The sequence below is a fragment of the Falco cherrug genome, chromosome 9 (assembly GCF_023634085.1).
Source record: "Falco cherrug isolate bFalChe1 chromosome 9, bFalChe1.pri, whole genome shotgun sequence".
Lineage (NCBI taxonomy): Eukaryota > Metazoa > Chordata > Aves > Falconiformes > Falconidae > Falco > Falco cherrug.
In genome coordinates, this window is record NC_073705.1 from 32,254,316 (window position 1) to 32,278,756 (window position 24,441).

Sequence of the window (24,441 nt, forward strand, 5' to 3'; positions counted from 1 at the left end):
ATATTATTTATATACGGTATATATTGTGTATATTTAAAAATATATTTGATTTTTTTAATGTCACTAACTGTGCAATGACTTCTCAGAAATACCTTACCCTGTAAAGCAATGGTCATCAGTAGCTGCTGTTGGAAACCTGTTTCAGGAAACAGCAGACGTCCTGGGGTTTGTCCTAAACTGTTGTCCTTCCAGTATTTACAGATTTGTCTTCCATTCCTGCTGAGGATCATATTAATGCACCACTACATTAATATATTAATTGCAATAATAGTTATAAGTATTAAAGGGAAAATTAACAGTGGCTTTGAAATGATAGTAGGGCTATCTTAATTTTACAGTTGAACATTTAAGCTGAAAGCCTCCCACAAAAAATAACGGTCACAGTGACCGTTTGCTCTCATATGGTGTGTGTTGTAGATTGGAAAAGCACATATGGCATTGAGTATCCTAATAGCTTTGTTTCAGAATACGTGTGAACGAAAGGAAATAACCCACCTTGCCTTTTCATGCCTGATTAGTTTTTGCAAACAAATCTTGTATATTGAAGGAAATGATGATGAATGATGATAACAGCAGCCCTGGAACATCAGATAAATAGAGGCAATCTTCTGGATAGCTTGTTCTGTAGGTACAGAATTTGTTTTCTAGAATAGTCATCTCCTTTTTCCCTTTAGAAAACACTTGTGTAAGATTCAAATATTGTAAATTAACAGGGAAAACTATTTTTCCATGTGAATTATTAAAAACCCAGCAATGCTGCTTGGGCTCTGAAAACTTCAATAACAGGGTAAAAAGATGACTTTAAGTGCAGTTCTTCCTTTTACTAAAACCCAGCCAGGAACCTCAAGGACATTATAAACCAAATTAGTTTTGCATAACTTGAATAAGGCTTTCCCATAAACAAAAGGGCTGAAAAGATGAGAAGTGCAAAAGATCTCAAAGCACAAGTGCGTTCTCTGTAAATTCATCACTGAGACTTCTAGGTGAGGGCGTATCAGTTTCCCGTGGTTCTGCCCCCTGCTTTCTTGGCTTCCCCCCTGCCAAGGGGCACCTGAGTGCTGGGTGGCAGCTCTCCCAGGACACTGCAGTACGGTTGCCAGCACCTCCCAGGCTGTGACCCCCCACCAGCAGTGTGTGCTGGAACCAGTGTCCATCTGCACTGATCTCTTATCTGAGACAAGATATAAAAGCTGTCAGCAGCTGCGCTGGCCTTTTGGGTGACCTTTGGCACTTCCAGGTGTGTGCGGAAAGATGTGTCTCCATAGGCTTCAGCCCCTCAGTTTTACCCAGGCACAGTTGCACTGTTGATGCCTGAGTACTCCTGGGGTGCCTGATAACATCCTCATTTTCTCTGGAGCGATCAGAACATTTGCTTGGTATCTCCATTGCCAGGTCATCTCCAGCTAGCCTAAGAGAGGTTGATCTTTGGATCCTTATCACTGGAGTGGAATCTGGGGTGCAGAATTGGTAAAAGAAAGGGAGAGTAGTGATTTCCACAGACTGACCGCCTAATGGTCTGAGAAAAAAAAGTGCTGTGTTCTCATGTGTCCCATGGCAGCTTTGCAGTGATATTCTTTCTCAGGGAAAGACTTTCTGGAAGATGGAAAAATTAATATACCAGATGTGGGGAAAGTGTCAGATGAAGACCACTCTGAATATAAAACTTTTTCAGAATTTCCAAAGAACAATGTCCTATGATAACATTTCTTTAAGGATATAATAGGATACTAATAATTGCCTGATCCAGAGAATTGCGTAGATCCTGGGAGAGATAGGGATGACTCAGAAAATGGTTGAAGTATCACATACTTAGGTTTAACCATAAATGAGAAGTGCTTGACAAAATGTTTAGTCATCATTAATGATATGTTATAAAACTCCGAAGTAACAGATAAATGTAATGTAATTATGCATCAATAAACACACATAACTTAAAGAAACAAACAAAAAATCTTCCACAACCATTACGGAACACCCACCATGTGTTTAAAATTAGGAAAATGAAGAGATATTGAAAAATGTAGATATATTAGAAAAATAGCAACTATCAGAAAATTCTGACACATCTGTATGTTGAAAGCATAAGATGTCATCGGCAACTCCCCAACAAAAATTTCAAAGTGTTGTCATAGGAGTTGTGTTACGTAATTGCAGTTATTGGACAGCAGGGACTCCCCATGATATTTTTTGTAACTATTTTTGGCTATTTTCACTTATTTGCTGGAAGGGGAACATAGATGTTAAAATGGAGACGGTGATGGGTATCATTCCCTCTCCCCCCTGGGAGACAGACATGGCTGTTGTCTATCAGTTAGTCAGTCAGCGGTGTTCTCCTTTCAGGGAGAAAATACATGTTGGAGGGAACATGCGTGTCCATAACCTTGCTAAGGGTGGGCACGCTAACAGGCTCAGATAGGATTTCAGTAAGAGCTGTAAAGGAAACTAGTTGAGCGCTCTTATTTTCATCACAGTGAACAATGAAATGGTGAGTGCTGTGTGTGTTAGTTTAAAAACCTTTCAGAATGTTGCTCAAAAATGCACATTTCCAAGTGGAGTTGAGTAGGTTAGAGTTAAGCTTTCTGTGCAAAGGGGTTTTGCTACAAAAATATTTATTTATATTTTTTACCCATTATAGTTAACCTGCATTATTTAAGGACTAACCTAGCTAGAAACTATGTTAAAGTCCCCACAGTCCAGGAGGAAATGGTCAGTGACCTGCTGCTCCACTTAAACATGCCCCAGGTCTATGGGGCTGGATGGGATCCACCTGAGGGTACTGAGGGAACTGGAAGAGGAGCTCTTCAAGCCATTCATAATTTATCAACAGTCCTGGTAAACTGGCGAGGTCCCAGAAGATTCTGGAGGTTAGCCAATGTGTAGAGGTTAGCTAACCAGGAGGTTAGCCAAAGTGATGCCCATCTACAAAAAGGGTAGGAAGGAGGATCTGGGGAGCTACAGGCCTGTCAGCCTGAACTTGGTGCTGGGGCAGGTTATGGAGCAGATTGTCCTGAGTGCCATCACATGGCACATGCAGGAAAATGGGGGATCAGGCCCAGCCAGCATGGGGTTATGGAAGGCAGGTCCTGCTTGATGAACCTGATCTATGACAAGATGATGTAGTGGATGAGGGAAAGGCTGTGGATGTTGTCTGCCTGGACCTTAGTAAAGCCTTTGACACCATCTCCCACAGCATTCTCCTGGAGAAACTGGTTGCCCATGGGTTGGACGGGTGTACTCCGTGCCGGGTTAAAAGCTGGCTGGACAGCCAAGCCCAAGAGTGGTAGTAAATGGAGTTACACTCAGCTGGTGGCCGGTCACAAGTGGCACTCCTCAGGGCTCAGTACTGGGGCCAGACCTCTTTAGCATCTTTTATCAATGATCTGGTCGAGGGAATTGAGTGCATCCTCAGTGAGTTTGCAGATGACACCAAGTCAGACAGGAGTGTTGATCTGCTTGAGGGCAGGAAGGTTCTGCAGAGGGACCTGGACAGGCTGGGCCGATGGGCCCAGGCCAGCTGTATGAGGTTCAACCAGCTCAGTGCCGGGTCCTGCCCATGGGTCACACCAGCCCCACACAGCGCTACAGGCTGGGGCAGAGCGGCTGGGAAGCTGCCTGGTGGGGAAGGCCCTGGGGGTGCTGGCTGACGGCCGGCTGGGCATGGGCCAGCACCATGCCCCGGTGGCCAAGGAGGCCAAGAGCATCCTGGCCTGTATCAGAAACAGTGTGGCCAGCAGGTCAAGGGCAGTGATTTTTCCCCTGTACTTAGCACTGGTGAGGACACACCTCAAATACTGTGTTCAGTATTGGGCCCCTCACTTCCTGAGGGACGTTGAGATGCTGGAGTGTGTCCAGGGAAGGGCAACGAAGCTGGTGAAGGTCTGGAGCACAAGTCTTACGAGGAGCAGCTAAGGGAACTGGGGCTGTTTAGTCTGGAGAAGAGGAGGCTCAGGTGGGACCTTATCGCTCTTTACAGCTGCCTGAAAGGAGGTTGTAGGCAGGTGGGGGTGGGTGTCTTCTGACGGATAACAAGCAATGGGACAAGAGGAAGCAGCCTCAAGTTACACCAGGGGAGATTTAGATTGGATATTAGGAAAAACTTCTTCGCTGGAAGGGTGGTGAAGCATTGGAACAGGCTGCCCAGGGAGGTGGTGGAATCACCATCCCTGGAGGTATTTAAAAAACAGGTAGATGTGGTGCTTAGGGACATGGTTTAGTGATGGACTTGGCAGTCCTGAGTTAACAGTTGAACTGGATGATCTCAAAGGTCTTTTCCAACCTGAATGTAAGATCAACACTGTAAATGGAGCAGCTGAACAAGGTAGGAAAAAAGCAGCCCCCTGGTCCCTGGTCAGGCCAGTGTGACTGTTACCTGCTATTCCTCTGTCTTTTATCACACAAATGCTTTACATCTTCACGCTGTTGCAATATCATTATTGAATCAATTTGTTTAAAGAAAGTCTTTACGGTGGAAGGAAGGGCAGGTGGAGGGGGAAGCGAGTGCTTTGCTGGCTGCGTGCAGTGTTTTGAAAGGTCAGCGGCTCCCATCGCTGTGCTGGCCAGTTGCTAGGCTGCCGTGCATTTCGGTGCTCCTTTCCCCTGGCAAAAGGGACCTCGTGATGAGGTACGAGGTTATAGTGGTGCCTTTTTAGTAGCCTCACCCACGCCTTTCTGCTGGCTGAGCAGACAGAGTTAGGAGAGATGCTCTCAGAAACAGTTGTTTTCTTTCCAGGGTTCTCAAAAACAGCTGCTGAAGTAAAGAGAGAGGTTATTTATCCCGCCAAATTAAATCTAATGTATTAACTTGGGGAACAGAGTCACTGTTTAGTGAGCTGTCAGGGCACACTGGGTAACTAAGGCTTTCTTAGGGATCAGCAGAATTTGTTGCCACCTTCACCCCACTTAAATCTTTTTTGAACTCATAGCAAAGCACGTTTATTTAACGCTTGAGTGAAAATTATTTAGCAAAGGTTGCAAAGTGCAGAGCTCCTTCATGAGGTTTTCTTTAAACCCTGCTTTCCTTTGGCTGCCTCAAGCAGCAGGAACTTCAATGCATGTCTGGGAGGTGTTACAATAGCAACCAGCGCTATATCCCTCCCAGACAGTGGGGATCAGGCCTCACAGTGCAAACAGTGGAGCAGATAACAGTAACGGTCTTACCCTGCACCAGAAAGGTACAGGAAAAGATGCAACAGGAGAGCAAACCAAGGTAGAGCTGGGAAGGGGAGGAGGGCACTGTTGCTCAGACAAGGTATGTGCTTTCTGCCTGTTCAAGTTCATTTGCAGAGTCCACGATCTGTACTATCCATTATATGGATAATTAGGAAACACACCAGAGTGTAAGCAAATTACGTTTTCTAAACTCAAAATAAAATTGCTAGGTTGACATAATAAGTGTTTATTAGAGACATACAGCAACAAGAAAGGTAAATATTTAACTTGCCTATTAGTTCAGTGGCTGTGAAAGGCACAGTACTCCTTGAAGTGAGTGTGAAGTCAAGGAGATGAGGTTTGCACTGATCCTACGATGGGGAGCTTGGGTGGCCTGTTTCTATGTTGGCCAGGCATTTCATATAATATGATTTGGTTTGGTTGCTCATAGCCTCATTAAATGTTTGCCATTTGTGTGTACACTGGCAGGCAGGGTTCTGTGAAAATAACAGCAAGCGATCATGTAACCAAATGCCTAATCTATGTTTGCTTAGCCTGATATGTCATCAAATTCTTCCCAAGTAAGTTAACATACAGCTAAAATGCAAACTAGGGTCTGAGGCCCAATCTGAAGCTTGCCTGGGAAGTTGGGCCAGAGATCTAGGCAGAGGTCATGGCACCCAGCTATTGCTGCTTGTACATTAAAATTAGTTAGGGCTCTGTATGGAGACTGTTGACTCCTCTGAAAAATTTTGTGTATACTTCTTCTTACTGAAGGGTTACTGTTATCCTTTCTGACACTCCTGGAACTTCCTCCTCCACTCTTAATAATCAGAACTTGAAATGAAATCTTCATCCCTCCAGAAGGGCCAGTGAAATATACTGCTTAGATCCAAAATAAGAAGCCCCACCTTGCCAGGACTCTGCAAAAGTGCTGCAGAGGTATATCTAAATTGCTCAGGGTCCCCCTGCGATGTACTGTGTGCTTAGGCAAACTCCATCTAACTGCATTACTTGTGATTGCCAGGAAACCCTTGAGCAAAATAACAGGGCACTGGTAAAGTTCAAACTAATTTAGGTGGCTGTCATGGATTCTTACAGGCTATTCAATCAACCAGGTGTTTGAACATAACATATTAAACTTGCAATAATACAATAAATCCACCTTTGAGGGCCTTAGAGTTAGATGCAAAATGTGGTGGCCACATGGTGCAAAGCGCTGGTACTTGCTCTGCTTGTTCAAGTGAAATTTGGCAGGACAATGTAATGGGACGCTTTATCACCAAATTGGAGTATAATCTATTTGTGCCGCTCTGGCTTCATGCTAGATTGGATATCAGCTTTTTTGTGGCTAGAATAGATGCAGACACCCACAAAAGTGTTGAATTTTGTTTTCCATCTAAGTAGACAGGGATGTGATGGTGGTTTGCATCAAATTCTACTGCGTGATGACCTGGTTGTCATCATTGATCCAACATGAAGAATCATGTGACCACAGCCTTAGCCATCAGATAACTTGTTGATCTGATATTTGCACATATTTAGTAAGGCTGTTACTGCTCGGAGCGACATGGGAAAAAAATCAGTTAAAAATAAAGTATCAGCCAATAGTTCATGCCAGCTTACTCAAAATGTAACACAAACCCTGTGAAGTTCTCGGTCATCTGGATGAAATCTACACATGAGATCTGTGGTCTGCCCACAAATTAGCAGTGCGTGCTGGAAGACAAATACGGAGTGTGTGTGGCAAGTTCATGGATGTGTCTTCTGTATCATGTCCCTGGCATCCTCTAACTTTTGACTGCAGGCATTTTCAGCCTCTCTCATAGATTTTGTGAATAATGTTACACTTGCCTACACATGTGCTTTCTTATTTTACTGTGTTAGCCAATCTGTTGTACCTTTCTTCCTCAATTTGTTTGTGTCAGAGGATTTGTTTCTGAACATAGTGGGGAGGGATGGAGGGTGTGGGACAAACACTGGCACTGCTGTGTGTTTGTCCTGAAGCAAATAGGTAAGGTCAAAAAATGAACTTTACACTTCAGGCAAAATGTCAAAAGGCTTGTGAAGAGGCCAGTGATGTCCTTGGGGTCTTGTGGGCACCTGCAGAGGCTGCTCAGAATGCTCCATCAGCTACATTGCCATTTTTTGCTGTGTTAGAAAGTTGTGTCAGAAAAGGCAAACTGTTCTGGTCTCCATTCCAGAGCTTTCATTGATCTTTTATGTACGTAAGTCCTAGCAATTGAATACCTCAAAGATGAGGTTTGAAATTGTAAACTCATTTGGATCTCATTTGCCTTGTGTGGTTTTTCTAATCCGCTGTGGGAACAATTTGTTAAAGACAGTATGCAGCTGGGACCCTTTAAACTCATTTAGGAGCCTTGATGCACGAGATGCCAGGTTTGTTGGCTGCTTACAAAAGCTCCTGTAACCCAGCCATGAATTCTTGCTTGACCTTTGTGAGCTGCTGTGATTATTGACATATAATCCAAACCGTAACTATGTCATATGTACCATCTGAGAGGTGTCCTGTTCTCTGTACAAGGACTGAAGCATTTACATAGTCAGGCAGAGCAAGCGGAGCACTGTGTCTCTCTCCAAAGAGCCACAGAAGTGACAAGCAAAGCAGGTCATTAGAGATTTTCTTTTTATTGTACCTGAGCTCTCTTCAAGTTCATTATTGTAGGTTACATTGTGATAGTACTTCATGCTGCAGTGAAGATCCCTGTCATGCTAGACTCCGTATAAACACAGGGAATAACATAGACCTCGCCAAGACCTTATAATGCAGTTTAACTTATGATGAAACGGATGTTTGTGGCAATGGAGGAGAAGAGAATAATAAAGACAGCATTAGTACATGTTCTAATGCTTAGCGGACATTGCTTTGGGCTCTGAATCATTAGAAAGCTTTATACAACTCTTTACCTATAAATAAATATTATCAAAGCCTATTATACGAAGGAAGTAAACAGGACAGTAATTTTTATTTCCAAATAGTATACAGCATTTTTGGGCTAAAGTAAAATGTGTGATAGCTAACAGGCTGAGTAGCACAGAGGCAAAAATAAATGGTACTTGAGGAATACACAAAGACCTGGAACAGATATTTAATGTTCATATAATTTAATGTTCATTTATTATTCAGCTTGCGTGACTGGATGGTATTGTAACACGCTTTTGGCATCTTTTGTATTTATTTTTATTCACTGATTTTAAACTGTTTTATTTTATTCACTGTTTTAAACATGGTTACCTTAAATCACTGCTCAAAAGCTTTGACGAGCACATACTTTGTTGTGAGGTTATGAATGGTTCTCTTTGCTGTTTGCCTCCTGTGGCGGTTCAGGTGCCTCACATGACAGCACAGACTCCGGCTTTTGGACTTAACCCCTATCTTTGAAAGTTGCACTTGGTTTTTCTGTTTTTAACATCTATGGGCTGAGTTGTGTTTGCATCTAGGGCTTGATCATGCCTTGTATGATCAGCTGCAGTTCCTGGGCTTTGAAAGCCAAGCAGATAATTAGGATAACTCTTCTTATCCTTTTTAAATTAGAAGACTAACCAAACTTTTTAAAATTAGTCCACTCATTCTTTTGTACAGTGTTGTTACAGGGTATTATTTATAGCCTAGTAGGAATTTGGCTAAGCTTTCAGTGTGTTGTGGTTTTTGTTTGTTTTGTCATTCCTGTTTTCTTCTAGTTTGTTCACCTTCAAGTTTTCTTGTATGTTTTCTTGAAATAATTTTGTAATGGTTTTGAGATGTACCTTTTGATATCTCAGGGGAGGCAGCTGATGAATAATTCTCAAAGTTCACCTGTGGTGACATTTAGAGTTGGCTCTGGCCTGCCTTCCTGTTTGGCGTCGGGGAGCTCTGGGCTTTGCAGAACCAAGCCGTGAGCATCACCTGGCTGAGCAGCTTCAAGGACTCAGAAGGCACATTGTTAGCCATGTAGCTGCTTCCTTGCGTTGTACTTTTGAGTAACTCTGCAGCTCTCTTAAGTGCTGTAATAGGTAACATTTCCTAGGAAGCCTGTGGTTCTTGTCAGTGGGAATGTTGCATATTCAGCATCTGTCCTATTAGGTGATGTAGAAGCTATTTGAGGTTTCTCTCCAAGCAAAACTGAAAGACATCCCAGATAGTTTGCTTACGTCTTAAAAATCTTTGATTCATCCAGGGGCTAGGTGCCTGCTGGTGATGGCTAAAACATGGTTTGAAACCCAGCACTGACAGGCAGCACTACGTGTTCCTGCACTGAGCAAAACGGAGGGTCTCGGGTCTCTCTGTCTAGCCCTGCCAGACAGTCGGTCACTGGTCCTGCCACGCGGTCAGTCACTGGGGCAGGAAGGACTAAGGGCTGCTGGTCCCATGCTGCCAGTGTCACCCACAGCCATCAGCAAAGCTACGCCAGCGTGTGTGACTCGTCCTCTCGTCCTGGGTCCAGGGGGTGTTGTTTGGTCTCCTGCCGTGTCCTGCAGCACTCGCTGTGCGTTTAGAGTCCACGTTATGGCCTGGATGGAGGCACTACTTTGATTTGAGTGGGTGGAAGACGGGGACAGGCTAGCTCTAACCTTCAGTGACTTGTCCACGCTCAGCAAAGTCCCTGTGTGCTGCCTGGCTACAGCCTTCATCTAGGGTTTGCCTGGTGAGAGCAAGGAGGTCATTTCATCATCAGATCTGCTCTGGTTTTGCAGTGAATGTTCCATTTTCATACAAAGGTGAAAACCGTATTCCTTCAAACAAAAATTTTGCGCTGAACTGTGCACAAGAAAGAATAGCTACTTGGAGTGAAGACTGCAATTGAAAATACAATTCGGGCCAGAGACCGGTGTGAGCGGGGGAAGCCCGCTGGAGGTAAATGAGCTGTAGTGTCTGGCACTGGCAATGGATGGGGATTACGCGTATGTGCTGATATTTGCGGGGGGCGAGGGTATGGTGCTGGGATGTAACTGCTGGGTAAGTTACTCTGGAACGATCGGTACCAATCACGGGGCCAAATTCTGATGGCGCTCTCGCTTTCCAGCAAATTTTCACAAACCGGTTTGAAGGAGTGCCCTGGCTTTCACGCCACAAAGCCGAAGCAGCGCGTCCCAGCCCGGCGTGCAGGTAATGGTGGCGCAGCGTACCCTGAGTGCCCCTCTGCCTGTGTGTTCTCTCTCTCCCCAGATGGCCGGTGGCCCATGCGCTGGGTGACCCCGGTGGCGGGGTGGCCCCTGCCGCTGCGGCGGGGAGGAGGGAGGACGCACCCCAGCCCGCACCATGGCCTCGCCCCGGCGGGCCCCGCATGCCAGCCCTCCCGACGGAGGCTGGGGGTGGATGATCGTTGCTGGCTGCTTCCTTGTCACTATCTGTACCAGGGCCGTGACGAGGTAAAGGGTCTGCTTCTTGGTTTTGACCTGTTTATGGCATTACCCTTTTATGATTATTTTTTTTTTTTATTCCCCCCTCCCCTTGGAAAGAGGATTTGGGATCTCTCCTGGTGCCCCACAGCTTCAGGGGTTATTCTGGCTAGGTACAAATCTCTCTCTTGCTACCTTTTTAAAGGCTTCCCAAAGCCCCTAAGGCTGTGGGTGATGGCTGAGGCATCACAATGACACCTCTGGTTTTAGCCTCGCCGCCTCTGACAGCTGCTCCCTCTCACAACACCCGCTCCTTGATTTGCTGCAGAATCAAAGCTCGGAGCAGGCAGCGTTGTTTCAGGCTGAGATAGTTTGGTCAGGGAGGGAGGAATCATGTAGGGTTTCTCTGGGTCTGCTGTGTGTCTCTGACCCCATGGCCTTGCTTGTTTTTGCTAGTCCCAGTGGATTTACTTGGGATTACTTGGCTCCTGAGCCTGTCTGAGAAACCTGTGGATACCCCCTTCTACTGCAAGCATTTCAGTTACCATCCTGCCTGAGAAGGTCCGTGCCCAAGGGAGGAGGGAGGCCCCTCTCTGTACCCTTCTGGTATCCGAAATATGCAGAAAATATTTCATAAAAAATGCTTCTCAAAAATAGAACGGGAATAGAATGCTGCCTTGCGTAAACATAATGTATAGATATGGGGTGAGATGGCTCCCACACAGACTTTAATGTTAGCTGGAGACAGAGGAGCGTGGTGGGTGTGAACATGGACATTTAAGCTATATTAAGCATAGAGAGAAGCACCCTGGTAAGTGAGGAACACTGAGACAGTGTCTTGTTGGACAGTCAGTATAATGTAAATACAGTGTTTCCTACTTAAATTTTATATCGCTTTTAAAATAAAGCTGCCAGGTTTAGGGATCTAAAATCTGGGGTCCTGGAGTCAACAGCATAAAAGGGGCATGGAAACATTGACACAGGGTTAGTTTATGTATGCAAATATTCCAATTCTGTAATGACAGTAGAGATTTCCTGGTGGATTTAATTCCTTTTTCACTTGTGAAATGTGTTACATCTGATAAATCATCTAATGGCTGGCACACATCTAAAGTATGTACAGGAATCAAGTATGTGCAAGAAAAAAGCTAAAGGAAGCAGTTGTTTGTTGATCTGCAGGAGGAAAAAAGAGAGAGAGAGAAGGGACCTCTTGCTGATCCAGAAATCAGAATGAAACTATGCAGCCTTTTAATCTGTTCCCCTGCAAAGACGGGTAGAACAGTAACACTCACTAAGTAGAGCAAAGTAACCTCTTCTGGAAGCATCTGAATAAACTGTTGGAGGACCCATGGGCTCCTGCTGTGTTTGATTCTCTGTTCATGATGACTTGCTTTTCACTTGCTTTGCACTTGTGCATCCATGAACACATAGCTATAGGTGGTGTTGGCTCTTCAGGCTGACCCTGCCCTGCCAGTTTGTGCAGATGTGAATACCACCATTAGCGAGCAACCAGGTCAGTGAAGAACTGGGGAGCTGGGGCCTTGTGTACCGAGGAAGCAACATCACAATGTGACCTATAACTTGCTGGTGATAATTACAACTTCCATTTCAGTTCAGTTAAAAATAATATGAGTTATAAAAATCTAGCAGCAGCTAACTGCAGTGAGAAACGTGGTATTGTAATGTTCATAATCTCTCTGGAGTAGTTATCTGTCTGAATTAGGTTCTACATCAGCTCAAGTGTCTAACCCCACTGCTGGGATAATAGTTGGACACCAGTTTGTGATTCATTTGTTGCCAGTGCAAAGCAAGGATTCTTCTCCGGTTGGATCACTCCAGCCTAGGTGCCTCACACAGAGCATGTTGGAATTACTCAGCTTGCAGACATCATTTCATATCTTGTCCCTAATGCATTAAGGTAGCCCTTCATTTCCAATATCCCTTAGAAAGTGTTTAAAAATTTCCCCATCTCATTGGGATTCTGGAACAACACAGATTTGATTTTCCTGGGAGCTGGAGAGGACCTTCAAGTGGGTATTCTTTACACCTGAAGAGCGTGACCAGTGTTTTCTGTGAGGCAAATATCCCATGTTCAACAGAGTGGTATTCATGTTTTCTTTCCTAGATGCATCTCCATTTTTTTTGTGGAGTTTCAGGCATACTTTGGGCAGGATTATGCCAGAACAGCTTGGATTCACTCCATTGTCGACTGTGCTACGATGCTCTGTGGTGTGTATTACCCTTTTAAGACTAATGTGGCTGCTTTTTCTTCAGCTCCATCTGGTTTTAGCGTGTTCACAAGTTGGTGTAGTCAGCTGGGAAAGATAGATACTGTGGGCTCTCTGGGGTATGGTATATCCAAGCTGCTTCCCTCAGCATAGTTGTGAAGGAAGGGAGTGTCTTCATACTACAGAAAAGCAGAACTTTGTTTTGTCAAATGATCTAAGTTTTCAGAAATGTGCTTTTGTCAAGGTCTAGTGGGACAAGTTGCATTTAAGAGCTATTAACTGAGCACTTCTTTCTTTTGCCTTTTGATTGGAATCATATTTAAGACAGCACACAATCTTGCCTTCAGATCAAGTCACAGTCATCCTCCTTTTAGCAAAGTTGTATGTTTACAAATAGTCTTCCCTTAAAAGAAAATTCAGTGTTACTAAAAATGGCATGTATCAATGCAGCAGTTGTACCAAGTTTCTCGTGGATTTACCTTAAAATTGTACAGCTAGTTGAAAATCCATGCCTAATCCTGTGGAAGAGGGTTAATCCATGATAATTGCTATGAAGACAGAAAGGAGAGACACAGCTGGAGTGAAACATAGCTGCTCTCCTGTGTCAGCCAGGTTATGTCTTGCGGGGTGAAAAAGAGAAGTAAGGATAACCTGGCATTGCAGGTAGTGTGAGGGAGAGGGCTGGTGATGACACACCATGGTAGAAGCAGGGGATCTGAGAGCCATCAACATTGGAGAAGTGCAGGAGAGGGGTAGCAGCCCTGGAGATGGTCAAAAAGATGTGAGACCTCTACTATTTGAGTCTGACACAGAGTCCACAAGGTCAGGGAGCACTGAGGAAGGATGCCTGAACTTACTGAGGGCTGAAGTGCAAATTCCAGGTTGAGGAAGGTCTCAGTGTTGTGACTGTGGAGTAATGAACTGTGTGGCCTGTTGCTGTGGCCTCTCTTGACCCTCAAAATTGCTAGTAGCTGTGTCCTGTAATGACTTTGATCTACTAAAATGGCTGCTGAGAAGCTACTGTAAATTCTGGCTTTATCCTGACTTTCAGGAAAATTATTTTTAGGTTTTCAGTGCTCACACCATTGTGATCAGGAAGATGTTAGAAGACCAATCTGTAGCTGTGATCACCATTTTCTCTTGCTTGCCTACTGCTTCCTTTTCTTTGATGACCATTGCAACAAACTGTCTGAGAGAACCTGTCATTAACTACTAGATTTATTTGTTTCTTTGAAGCCCCACTTGGGAGTTTAATAAGTAATCATGTGTCCTGCCAAGCTGGTATCATGCTAGGAGGGCTGCTTGCATCTACTGGACTAATTTTGAGTTCATTCGCCACCAGCCTGGAACATCTCTACTTATCATTAGGAGTCCTTACAGGTAGGAGACATTCAGTCCCTTTGTTCCTGCCAGGAAAACAACACGGGAATGTTAAAAATGATGGTTGTTCCTTTTAAGAGGGGTGATCTCTTCTCCTTGTCTTATTGGCACCACACTGGTCAGTAGAGATACTCAGACCCATTCCTTTCATCGTAAAAGAGTGGCTTTGGCTGCCCCGTGAGGGTTTCAGCACTCAGTCTCTCCTGCAGTCCAAATGCAGCACACTGCAAAAGTAATCCTTTAATTTCTGTTTGATAGCAGACTATAGGTAAAGCTTTGAAAGTATGGGAGGTCAGGAACAAGTGATACACAAAAAGTCTTCCTTTTTTCCCTGTGATTTGGGAGGAGTTTGATATAGTGAGAGTTCTAGACTGCCCAAAAATATTTGCATATTAAAAAAAAAAAGTTAGCAGAGAAACAGTGGGTGAATACCTAGTACCTTAGCTGCGCACCTTATTTTTGTCTGTGTTACAGTCCAGTTGAAAAGCAAACAAATTGCTGGTTAGTAGTGTTGCTGTAGCAGCTCTTCCACTTGTATTCAGGTATGGTGATAACAAATATCTTTGCTCTGTGCTATCTCCCTGTGTTTGTTGTGCACAGAGGAACTTGAGAGGTGCCCATGGTCACACTGACATTCTTTCCTCATTAATACTGACCTGGTAGCCACGGTGATATAAGCCCTTGTACTTGGTCCCCTGCTGTTCAGTAACAAGTTAGTGGAATTACTGCAGTTCACATGCTGCCAACAGCTTATTTGTTAAAAAAAAAATAAATAAAAAAATTCTTTCTTGTCGTGCATGTCACTCCTGTATTACGATGTTAATCTTTGACAAATGTGTTCATAACAAATAAAAAGACTCCTTGTAACTCGAGGGACTGTGCCACATACCATACTAATGCCACTGAAGCTTCCTTAGCAAGGACCACTGCGAATACTGAGGTGGAAAAGCAGTTGTGCCTTATAGGTGGAGCTGCAAAGAGCTGGTTCTACAAGCAGTGAAGTTCTGTTCCATGGGGACTGATTAATGGAGAGGTGAACTGTTCATAAAGGCTAGAGGTGGTGCCCCAACCCAGAGAGGAGGTGGGATGTTGTAGCTGGTGAATGTCTAAATCCATAAAAGCTGCAGGACTTGAAGCTGTGAAGAGTGAAGCAGAGGTGAGATGAGGGAGTGGCAATAAGTAGCAGAGCTCCTTCTAAGAAGTATGAAAAAGTTTTCAGCCCCAAACTTTGCATTTCTACTTTTCACGGGATATTTATTGGCTTTTTGGGGACCTATTTCCCCCTGCCATCTCACTAAAAAAATAAATGGTGTGTATGTGAAATAGTCTGATTTTCACAGCTCTTGAGTGATGATGTCTAGCTCAGGGCTGCCCCTCTGGCCCTACTTGCCCACACAGGTCCAACCCCAGCTCTGAGGGGTGCCAGAGTGGGGACCTGCTGCCCAGAGTCCCTCTAATCCGCTTATCCCATCCTGGCAGGCTTAGTGCCCACCCTGCACAGTGCAGCCTTTGAGGAGGACGTGGCAAGCTGGTTACAGCACCAGGTGATTATCTCATCGATTGCCAAGTTCTGCCAAAGGCAGTGGGGACCGTTTTACCCTCAATGTACAACATGCTCCAAAACCCCAGTCAGGAACTCATTTCTGTGGCTGATTCGGGAATACATGTTTTAGTGTTAGAGCAAGCATGTGATGATTAAAATCTGCTCTCTGGTTCCACAGCAGAGACCACAATCCTTTTCCCAATCCAAGAGATATATCTTACTTGTTTACTAAATTGGACATGGCTTTGTTTTCTGAGGCTTTTCCCCCCTCTTTACTTGTAGGAAGGGATTTAAACTGGTCAGGACTCCAAGCAGCTGCTGTGTGGAGTTTGTTCAGCTGACTAAAAAAGGTTTATTGTAGAATATTAGTAACAGAGACAGACTTGTTGTACTGTGTTTCAGAGACCTGGAAACTAATGTTCAGGGTTGCAACAGACCGAAACACAGAGTGGTGCTTCATCAGGACAGTGTGCTTGGTGCCAGCATCTGCACAGTCCCTGAAACAAGACCTCATCTTGCATCCGGGAGAGGCTGACACGCCATTTCCCTGATGTTTATTGATTGTCCTTGTTATTAAGTGAACCCCATCACTTCTTGCTGAGCCCTGTTATTGCGGGTTAATGATGATCTGTTACGTTTGTCAAGCCCATGACTCTGACAGTGGAGTAAAGGAGTCAGCCTGGTTTCTCTTCACACTGTGCGTGATACAGAATCAGAAAAAGCTTCCCAGTCATTTGTGCTAATGAAAGTAGGTTATGTGGTTTAATTTAATGTGTTCCGTATGTCGTGCGTAGTATTAAGCCATCTGCACTGTGCTTTCTCTTCTAGGACTTGGGTTTGCACTCTGTTACTCTCCAGCCATCGCCATGGTGGGCAAATACTTCAACGAAAGAAAAGCACTGGCGTATGGAATAGCCATGTCAGGAAGTGGAATCGGTACCTTCATCCTGGCCCCTGTGGTCCAGCTCTTAATCGAGCAGTTTTCCTGGCGTGGAGCTTTACTCATCCTGGGAGGTTTTGTTTTAAACCTCTGTGTCTGTGGTGCCTTGATGCGGCCTATTGCTCTTAAAGAGGACCGTAAAACTGCTCCTGAGTTTCTTGAACAGGATTATGTCCCCAAAGCGCAGAAACAAGACTTAAAGCGAATGTCCATCTGTTCACCTGTAATCAAAGTGTGGTCTCGTGAATCTTTATGCTACTGTTCATGGAAGGAATATGACTTTTTACTGATGCCAGGCTTCATGGTGCTGGCAGTGTCAGTTTTATTTATGGCATATGGCTGTAGCCCTCTTTTTGTCTACCTAGTGCCTTATGCTTTGAGCGTTGGAGTGAGTCATCACCAGGCTGCCTTCCTCATGTCCATACTTGGTGTCATAGACATCATTGGTAATATCACCTTTGGATGGCTAACAGACAGAAGGTAATGGCTTATGGCTAAGCAAGTGTAAGCTTTAGCTGGTGGGAGGCTGGCTCCAGGTGAGGTATAATACATTTAAAAGTTAACAGTATGGACTTTTTCTGTAGCATGTACACACACAATAACAACAACAACAGAACAAAGAGCACCACACAGTCTAACTTTCAGAAATGCTTACTATTTAATGTTTTTGTCTCTTTTGAGTTTGTTCAATTCTGCTGGTTTAGTACCTTTTTTCGCCCTGAAGAAATTATGTGTTTGTGCAAAGCACTCGCATTTGACAGTAGAAATGTAACCCCCTGCCTGAGATATGTTGAGTGTGATCCTCTGTACCTGTCTCCTAGAGGATCACACTCTGCTTCCTCTGCCTTTTCATCTCTTTCGTGCTGCTGGGGAGGCACAGGAGTTATGGAAGAGGGTCAAGGGGCTGGCTTTACACTGTCAGACACGTACTCAGGAGGACTGACCTAAAATTGTTTCACATGCTCCAGTATGTAAAGCTCACCATGCTTTGCTAACTCAGCTCACTCCAGACATCTGTAACATCAGTAGAGACAGGCTAAATTAAGAAAGATTTTGATCCTAAAGGACACATTCTTCGTGCTTATTCAGTTTGTGGGAAAAATCAGTTATTGGGTTTGTGGGGCATGGAGAAAGGGAATTGCCATCTCACTTAGCTCATGCTATCTCCAGTGTTTAAGGGCTGATGGGAAGGATGACGATTAAGAGAGGTATAGCATAATATTTTTTGTGTAATCGTTGGAGCACCTTGCTGAGCTGGAATATGTAAAAAGCCTGATGAAATACTGCTTTGTACATTGAAACTTCAGAGGACTGCAAAATCCTTGCAGTGGAATGGCTCCCCTCACTAGGAGCAGCCTGAAGAACACTGCAGGCAGCATGGGCCGTTGCTTACCAGCTGTTTCTGCAGCTGCAAGTGGGCCGCTTTCCCTACCTGGGCTTGCCAGTGCTGAGGTTTTCATCTTAAAGACTGTGTAAGAAAATGGACTTAAAATTGAGCTATGTATAAGAGAGAAACTGAAGTGCTGCATGCCAGGACATAGAAACTGAGATGCTGTGTCTAGTGATAATCTTTTTCTTTTCTGTTTTGAAATTTGCAGGTGTCTGAAGAAGCATCGGCACTTTTGCTACCTCTTTGCTGTGGGAATGGATGGCCTTTGTTGTCTTCTCCTGCCAGTTCTCCAAAACTTCCCCTTGCTTGTGCCTTTCTCATTTACCTTTGGTTACTTCGATGGAGCCTATGTAACGCTGATCCCAGTTATGACAGCAGATGTAGTGGGAACTTCTTCCTTATCATCAGCACTGGGTGTCGTGTATTTTCTACATGCCATACCATATTTAGTGAGCCCGCCTGTTGCAGGTCAGTTCACAAATTACTTTCCTGTAATCTTATCGCTACTTCAGATTTGCCTATTGGTGTGATGTGAAAGGAGAGGAAAGACAGCAAATGCACACTAAATGTGGAGGTAGCCCCTAGGCAGAGAAATAACACACCTAGACCTTCATAAGACTTAGATCCCACCTAAGCCTTGTCTTGATGGGCTGATTTCTACATATAGAGGGAGTTGAATTTAAAAAAAACAGTATGGAATGGGGCTTCTAAGAGCTGTTATGTCACCATGTAGTTCAGAAATTGTGCAAGTAGAAAGAACAAAATATTTCACTGTGAAATTACATGATTTTGAAAATGTAGCCTAAAGAGAGTTTCATTCCAAAGTATTTTTTGGTTTAGAGGGCTTGATCTTTTCATCTTCAAACTGCTTTGAACAGGTGGGTGAGTCAGCTTTGCTACTGTTTGGTCACAAGCTCATCACTGTAATATCTAGTCATCATTTTCCCTGTTGGTTCCATTACAGTGAAGTAAGGATGAGAGCTGTACTCTCTTTAGAAAGAGCTTGACACAGTTTTGAATACTGTGGAAGGTCAGAGATCTTTTTTTCAAACAAGCATGTATACATATGTCTTGCGTATTTTGTCTGCTGTTCACCTCAATTCCTAATAAATCCCTGCTTCTGAAGCTTTTAATTTATTTTTCCATAGCAAAAGTTACTGCAAAACTGAATTATTTTAGGTGATGCATGAGCCTAGGGCATAACTCACTAGATGTTTCTGCAAAAGGATCTCATGCACACAGTATTTAATCCCAGGGCGCTCTAAGCATGTCTAGAGACTACCAGTTAAATCCATGCAGTCAAAAGATGTTTATTTAATATTGTGGTGATGACTGCTGTGCCTTTTCTCATGGATTTAACCTTCAAACAAAAGCCCATAAAAATCTTATCTGCCTCCTGAGGACAAATCCCTCCCCTGCCCCAGGAGGTAGAAGTATACCGATGGTGATATGAACCTGTATTGTTGGATTGTATTTAAACATGATAACTCCAGACATTCATAAAACTCCTGTTGATCACAGCATTTGTAAATTATCAGTATTCTGGTGGACCTTTAAAAAAACATGATTTTTTTTCCTGCAGGTTGGCTTGTGGACACAACTGGCAGCTATACTGCATCATTCCTCCTGTGTGGATTTTCTATGATATGTAGTTCAACATTATTGTGCGTTGCAAGACTAGCAAAGAAAATCAAAAGAACGTATTTGCGGTCACTCACCAATGATACGGGCACAAAACAGCACATCTGGACAAATGGAGCAATAGCTTATTCTGTCACAGCAGAATTAGACCAAAAGGACATTGAATTTTTGGCGGTGGATAAAAACAGCTACAACAGATGACAAGTACTGACAAGATTCAGTACTGCACAGCCATGAGTGAGGCGGTGGTAGCTCTATAGTGTTATGCTGTTGAAGATACTACTTCTGTGAAACAAGGCAACTCTCATTTAGATTTTTCTGTCATGTTTTAGTTGTCTAAAATCTATGCACAGCAACAGTAATACCAAGTCAATGCAGTAATAGAAGAAAGCTAGACTGAAAATAGAGTTTGTAGATACAAATGATCACAGATTTATTTGAAATGCAGTATGTCAGCTCCACAGGTAATCTCAAAGATGATAATTGGCTACAATCAAAATAAAACTATAAAGTAATCAGTCACCAAAACTGGTGTTCTGGTCTATTATGTTTCAATGGAGTAATCACACACACAACAAAAATCGTTCCACGTCTATCAGTCTGCATTAAACTCTTTGCAAATGACTGTTTCAAATGCCAAAGCCTCTTTTTGTTTTGTTTTGTTTTTTAGAAAATCAGGCAGGAAACTGTGATTTATGCTGAAAGTATCTCTGAAGCAGCTTTAGTTTTTACAATGTGCCTGAATTTTGTACATACATTGCAATTTCATTTCAAATATGGTTTTAGATCTACTTTCGCAAGCCCCTACAGCAAAATTTTGAGGTGCTTGCTATTTTTCTCCTGGATATCTTTAAAGCTTGAATTTTTAAGCATTGACTTTCCAGGTATGATCATCGAGCTGATCTGTGTCTGGGAGGGTGGAAGAGGTGCTGTGGCTGCCCTCCTATCTGAACAAGAGTAAATCTGTGCCAGGGGACTAAGCACACTGATAGACAAACCTGCTTTAGCTGCATTAGTTTGAAGCCCAAAGGCAGCTCAGGAGAGCAGAGGAGGAGCTCGTGTGTTCCCAAATACAGAGCCTCTTCCTTCTGTAAAATCAGCAGCTGTTGAAGAAATGTAGAGGCTGTACAAGCAGATGAGTGAGAGGCTACCCGCTCCACAGGCTATTAGTAAAGAGAATGTTGGCAAAGTTTTTTTCTGTGCGTTGCAGTGACAAGTCTGTCTCTCTTCGTGCCCAGGAGCTGTGGCTTCAGGTGGTGCAAATTACTCGTTTGTGCCAGCTGAAGAGCTGATCAGGTCACTTGTCCTGGATGGCCAGAACACAACTGTGGCAATTTGCCGATGGTTTCCTGCCATGTGTATGAGGAATATATTACAGCCTGGCTGTGACACGGGAGCTATGGAATGAGTGTAGCTCATGGGTTAAATTACTGATGTGATGGTCTAATAAATAATGGGATGATTGTACGTTTCCAGAGTGAGACTTTGTTGTCAACATTGTGAGACAGAGTTGTCAGCATTGGAGAAACTTCACAGTCTGCAATGCAAATCATTTCTGTCATTTGATGCTGTGTACAGCTGCGTTCTGTTCATTAGCAAATTGATCAGAGTCCAAATAATTGTAATCAATGCTGAACTACTAGTTTTGCTAATCATCTGCAGTGTAGCAATGGTTGCTCGTGGTGTCCTATTCAGCTCTGTGCTTCAGAAGGGAAAGCAACATAGACTGATGTTTAACAGTTTGATTTAGATCAAGAGTACAGCCATAGGTATATAATGTATTTACATATATATATATATGAATAGTATGTGTATCAAGTAGTTTTATTATTCATGCATATTTGAAATATAACATATTAAAGTTCTTTGACTTCGGTTGTCTGTGCTCAAACAAAGCATTTCTTACTGCCCTGCTTCAGAAGTACAGTCAGAGCCAGTAGCATGATTTATGTGCACAGACCACAGAATAAGAGATGGGAGTGCAAAAACTGCTTAAAACTAATGATGTATAACCTTTTTCCAGTTTCCAGCTCTGCATGGCAATTAAGTCTTGGGTACTAATTTTAATTTAAACATAAGGTTCATAAAAAAAGACAAAAAATTACTCATGAGTATTTATTTCTTAATGAGTTAGGAAAAATATGCATTGGGGAGTGGCTTTATTAATTAGAGATTAAGATACTGGTTTAGATGTTAATGCAAAATTTTAATATTAAAAAAGTAGGAAATAGTGTGGTCTACAAAGAAGATAAGTTATTTTCAACAGGTTATAAATTACCACTGTATTTACATTACAAAAAACTTTACGACATCACTGTGTCAGCAGTTCATGCCAGAACTGCATATTGTAAAAGCCTGTTGGAATAATACTATATGTATTTTTATCCTAGTAAACAATACTGTGTAATGAATTATTAGCTTTTTAAAATATTTTTATTATTATTATTATTTCAAGATATTTTTTCATAGGCTTTTCCATTTATGTGTTTAAGGCAGCATTTCTTGTTTTAAATATCAGATTTAGCAGAAAATATTCAAGTGGGTTTATATACAGACCTTTTGTAGAAAATGGTAGAATTTTTTCAGGGTTTTCTAACACTGTTTCTGCTCTGACTTAAGCCAATGGACAAAAGGTTGTGTACCAGAATGATGCTTTCTGTGCCTAAAACACACTGAAACATCAACCCTGTCACGAATCTTCCCACCAAGAAACAGAAGGAAAGAAGAGTAACAAGAAATGACCTGTGAGTGGAAGAGACGGGAATAAATCCAGGTATGTGAAACCTCATGCCAAACTTCTACCCCTTGGTCCACACAACCCAAACTGAACAGTCCACCTTCATCCTGCCATGTGAAATATTTCAGGTGACGCATATATGGAAGTTTCTGGATTACTCTGTTCTTAAAGAATGATTTATTGTATCTGCAATGTTTTTTCAGAGGTGACAGTATTCGGGCTGTCCTCCATAGAGGGCATTTCCCGGCATGGCGCAGCACAGCAGTAAGCAGAGATACCTGGGCTAGCTGTGAACAATTTGCCAGGCTGCCACTGCCTCTTCCCTCCAGCCCTGCGGAGCATTGCTGGGTATGAGCCCGGATGGGGCACTGCACCACCGAGCCTCTTGGCTTCCTGGGACGGTGGTCTGGCTTGGCTGGGGTAACGTCTGGCTGAGCCAGGGGGAGCCTACCTCAAATGAATCCTGCCTGGGATAATACTCCGTTCCATTCAGGGAACAGGAATTCCGTGTAGGTGAAACTGCTTACAGCTGCTGAAGTTATCCTGTTTCCCATTGCATGAGGTTTGAAATGGGGAAATCATCATTCTTTTGAAATTGCTTTTGTTCTAGTGATAATTTTTATCAGAACAGCTTTGGAACACTTAATGCATTCTACACTGAAAAATCGTGTGAAAACAGCATTGGAAAAGTCAAGTACCTTCCGTTGAACAATAACCCTGTTTCCAGGGGCGGGGGGGGGGGGGGGGGAGGAATAAAAAAAAAAAAGAAAACTTTGAGCCTGAAACATTTCTGCCAGCTTGAATGATATTTTATCTCATGAAAAACAAACATTTTCTGTGCTACTATATGGTGAATGCATTTTATATTGCCACAACAATTCCTTGTTTGCTTTCTGAAGTGTTAGAAATACTTATATGAGAAGGAAGAGCTTGTTTAAGTTAAGCTGTAACGGTACTTCTTGGTCAGCATAGCGAAGCCCTTAGTTGGGATTGCCTCAATAAATACCTTAGTTGGGATTGCCTCAATAAGTAATAGCTTCTAAGTAACCGTACTGGTGTATTCCCGCAGAGTTTTCAATGTAATTTAGACGGCGCTTTTGATTCATAAATGAATACTTCCTGAAGGCTTGCCTTCCCTCCTTGTCCCCTGCGCCACTCGCGGTGCTGGATTCGTGCCTGGCGAGCCGAGGGCTGGGCTGGGGCACGGCGGAACGTGGGTTTCCCTTCGCCCGCTTCCCCAGCCCGGTCCCCACGCCGGGCGATGCAGCAGCACCACCCGGTGGGTGCATTTCTGCGCGTTCGCACGGCGCTAGGCAGGGACGGGACGCTGCGTTTGGACAGAGCATCCCCGGGCAGCTGCGGCCAGCACCGTCCCCCGGAGCTCGCCGGCAGTCTCTTCGCTGTGAAGGAGATTGAGCTGCTCTGGCTCTTCGTAAAAATTCAGGCTCATGTTTTTCCTCAAATACCTTCTTGCTTCTCCTTATTCCTTCAAACTTCACTTTCCTGGAGAGGGGCGGGAGAGGCCCTGGTGGCAGGGTGCGGAGGGGAGCACAGATGTGCTAGCGCAGGAACCTGCACCACCTCTTCCTCGAATGCTTCCCTGCTGCCCTCCGTGCGCTCAGGAGGGTTTGGGTGGTAAGGATGCTGGTATTAGAAGCCTCAAGATTGAGAAAGGCAGTGAAGTCCCCTAACGTACCCTATTGCCCACACCGCTGAGCACAACACCATAGGTAGTCACCAATTCCTGACTTCAACCCTACTGGTGTTCCTACCAGCTCTCAGGAGTGGTCAGTCCTGTTCCCAGTCCTTTCCCGTTCTTCCTCCCCACCCTTTCCCTAGGTAGGGCCATCTTTCTTTGTAATACAGAACCTGGCAAATGGCTGGAAAACAAGGATGGATTTTGCCCCAGCCCTTTCATAGGAAGAAAGGGTGCTTGTAATTTGCTGTTATGCTCGTTTTTGCTTGTATTATGGAAGACTTCGAGGGAAAGCTGAGAGGGGAGAGGTTTCTTGATATTTCATAGTCTGGCATCAGATTTTATACGCCTTCAGGCCTGTCATCTTGTCTGTACATGGGACTGCTGTTGCGGGGGCA

General features: G+C 43.8%; 1 protein-coding gene across 10 annotated transcripts in view; it reads left to right on the top strand.

Moving 5' to 3' along the window:
• Positions 1-21,484, top strand: part of SLC16A12 (solute carrier family 16 member 12) — a 38,003-nt gene extending 16,519 nt beyond the window's left edge. For 4 of the 10 annotated variants that reach the window (XM_027797500.2, XM_055720807.1, XM_055720808.1 and 1 more), the window contains 6 exons: positions 10,173-10,255; positions 12,614-12,717; positions 13,953-14,096; positions 16,468-17,059; positions 18,178-18,437; positions 19,552-21,484. In XM_027797500.2, coding sequence (XP_027653301.2) covers positions 10,173-10,255; positions 12,614-12,717; positions 13,953-14,096; positions 16,468-17,059; positions 18,178-18,437; positions 19,552-19,811 — 1,443 coding nt within the window. In that variant the 3' untranslated portion in view covers positions 19,812-21,484. Of the gene's footprint in view, positions 1-3,551; positions 10,004-10,172; positions 10,256-10,315; positions 10,519-12,613; positions 12,718-13,952; positions 14,097-16,467; positions 17,060-18,177; positions 18,438-19,551 lie in introns of those variants that run through there. The other 6 variants (XM_055720811.1, XM_055720812.1, XM_055720810.1 and 3 more) reach the window with 5 other exon arrangements.
• Positions 21,485-24,441: the final 2,957 nt, after the last annotated feature.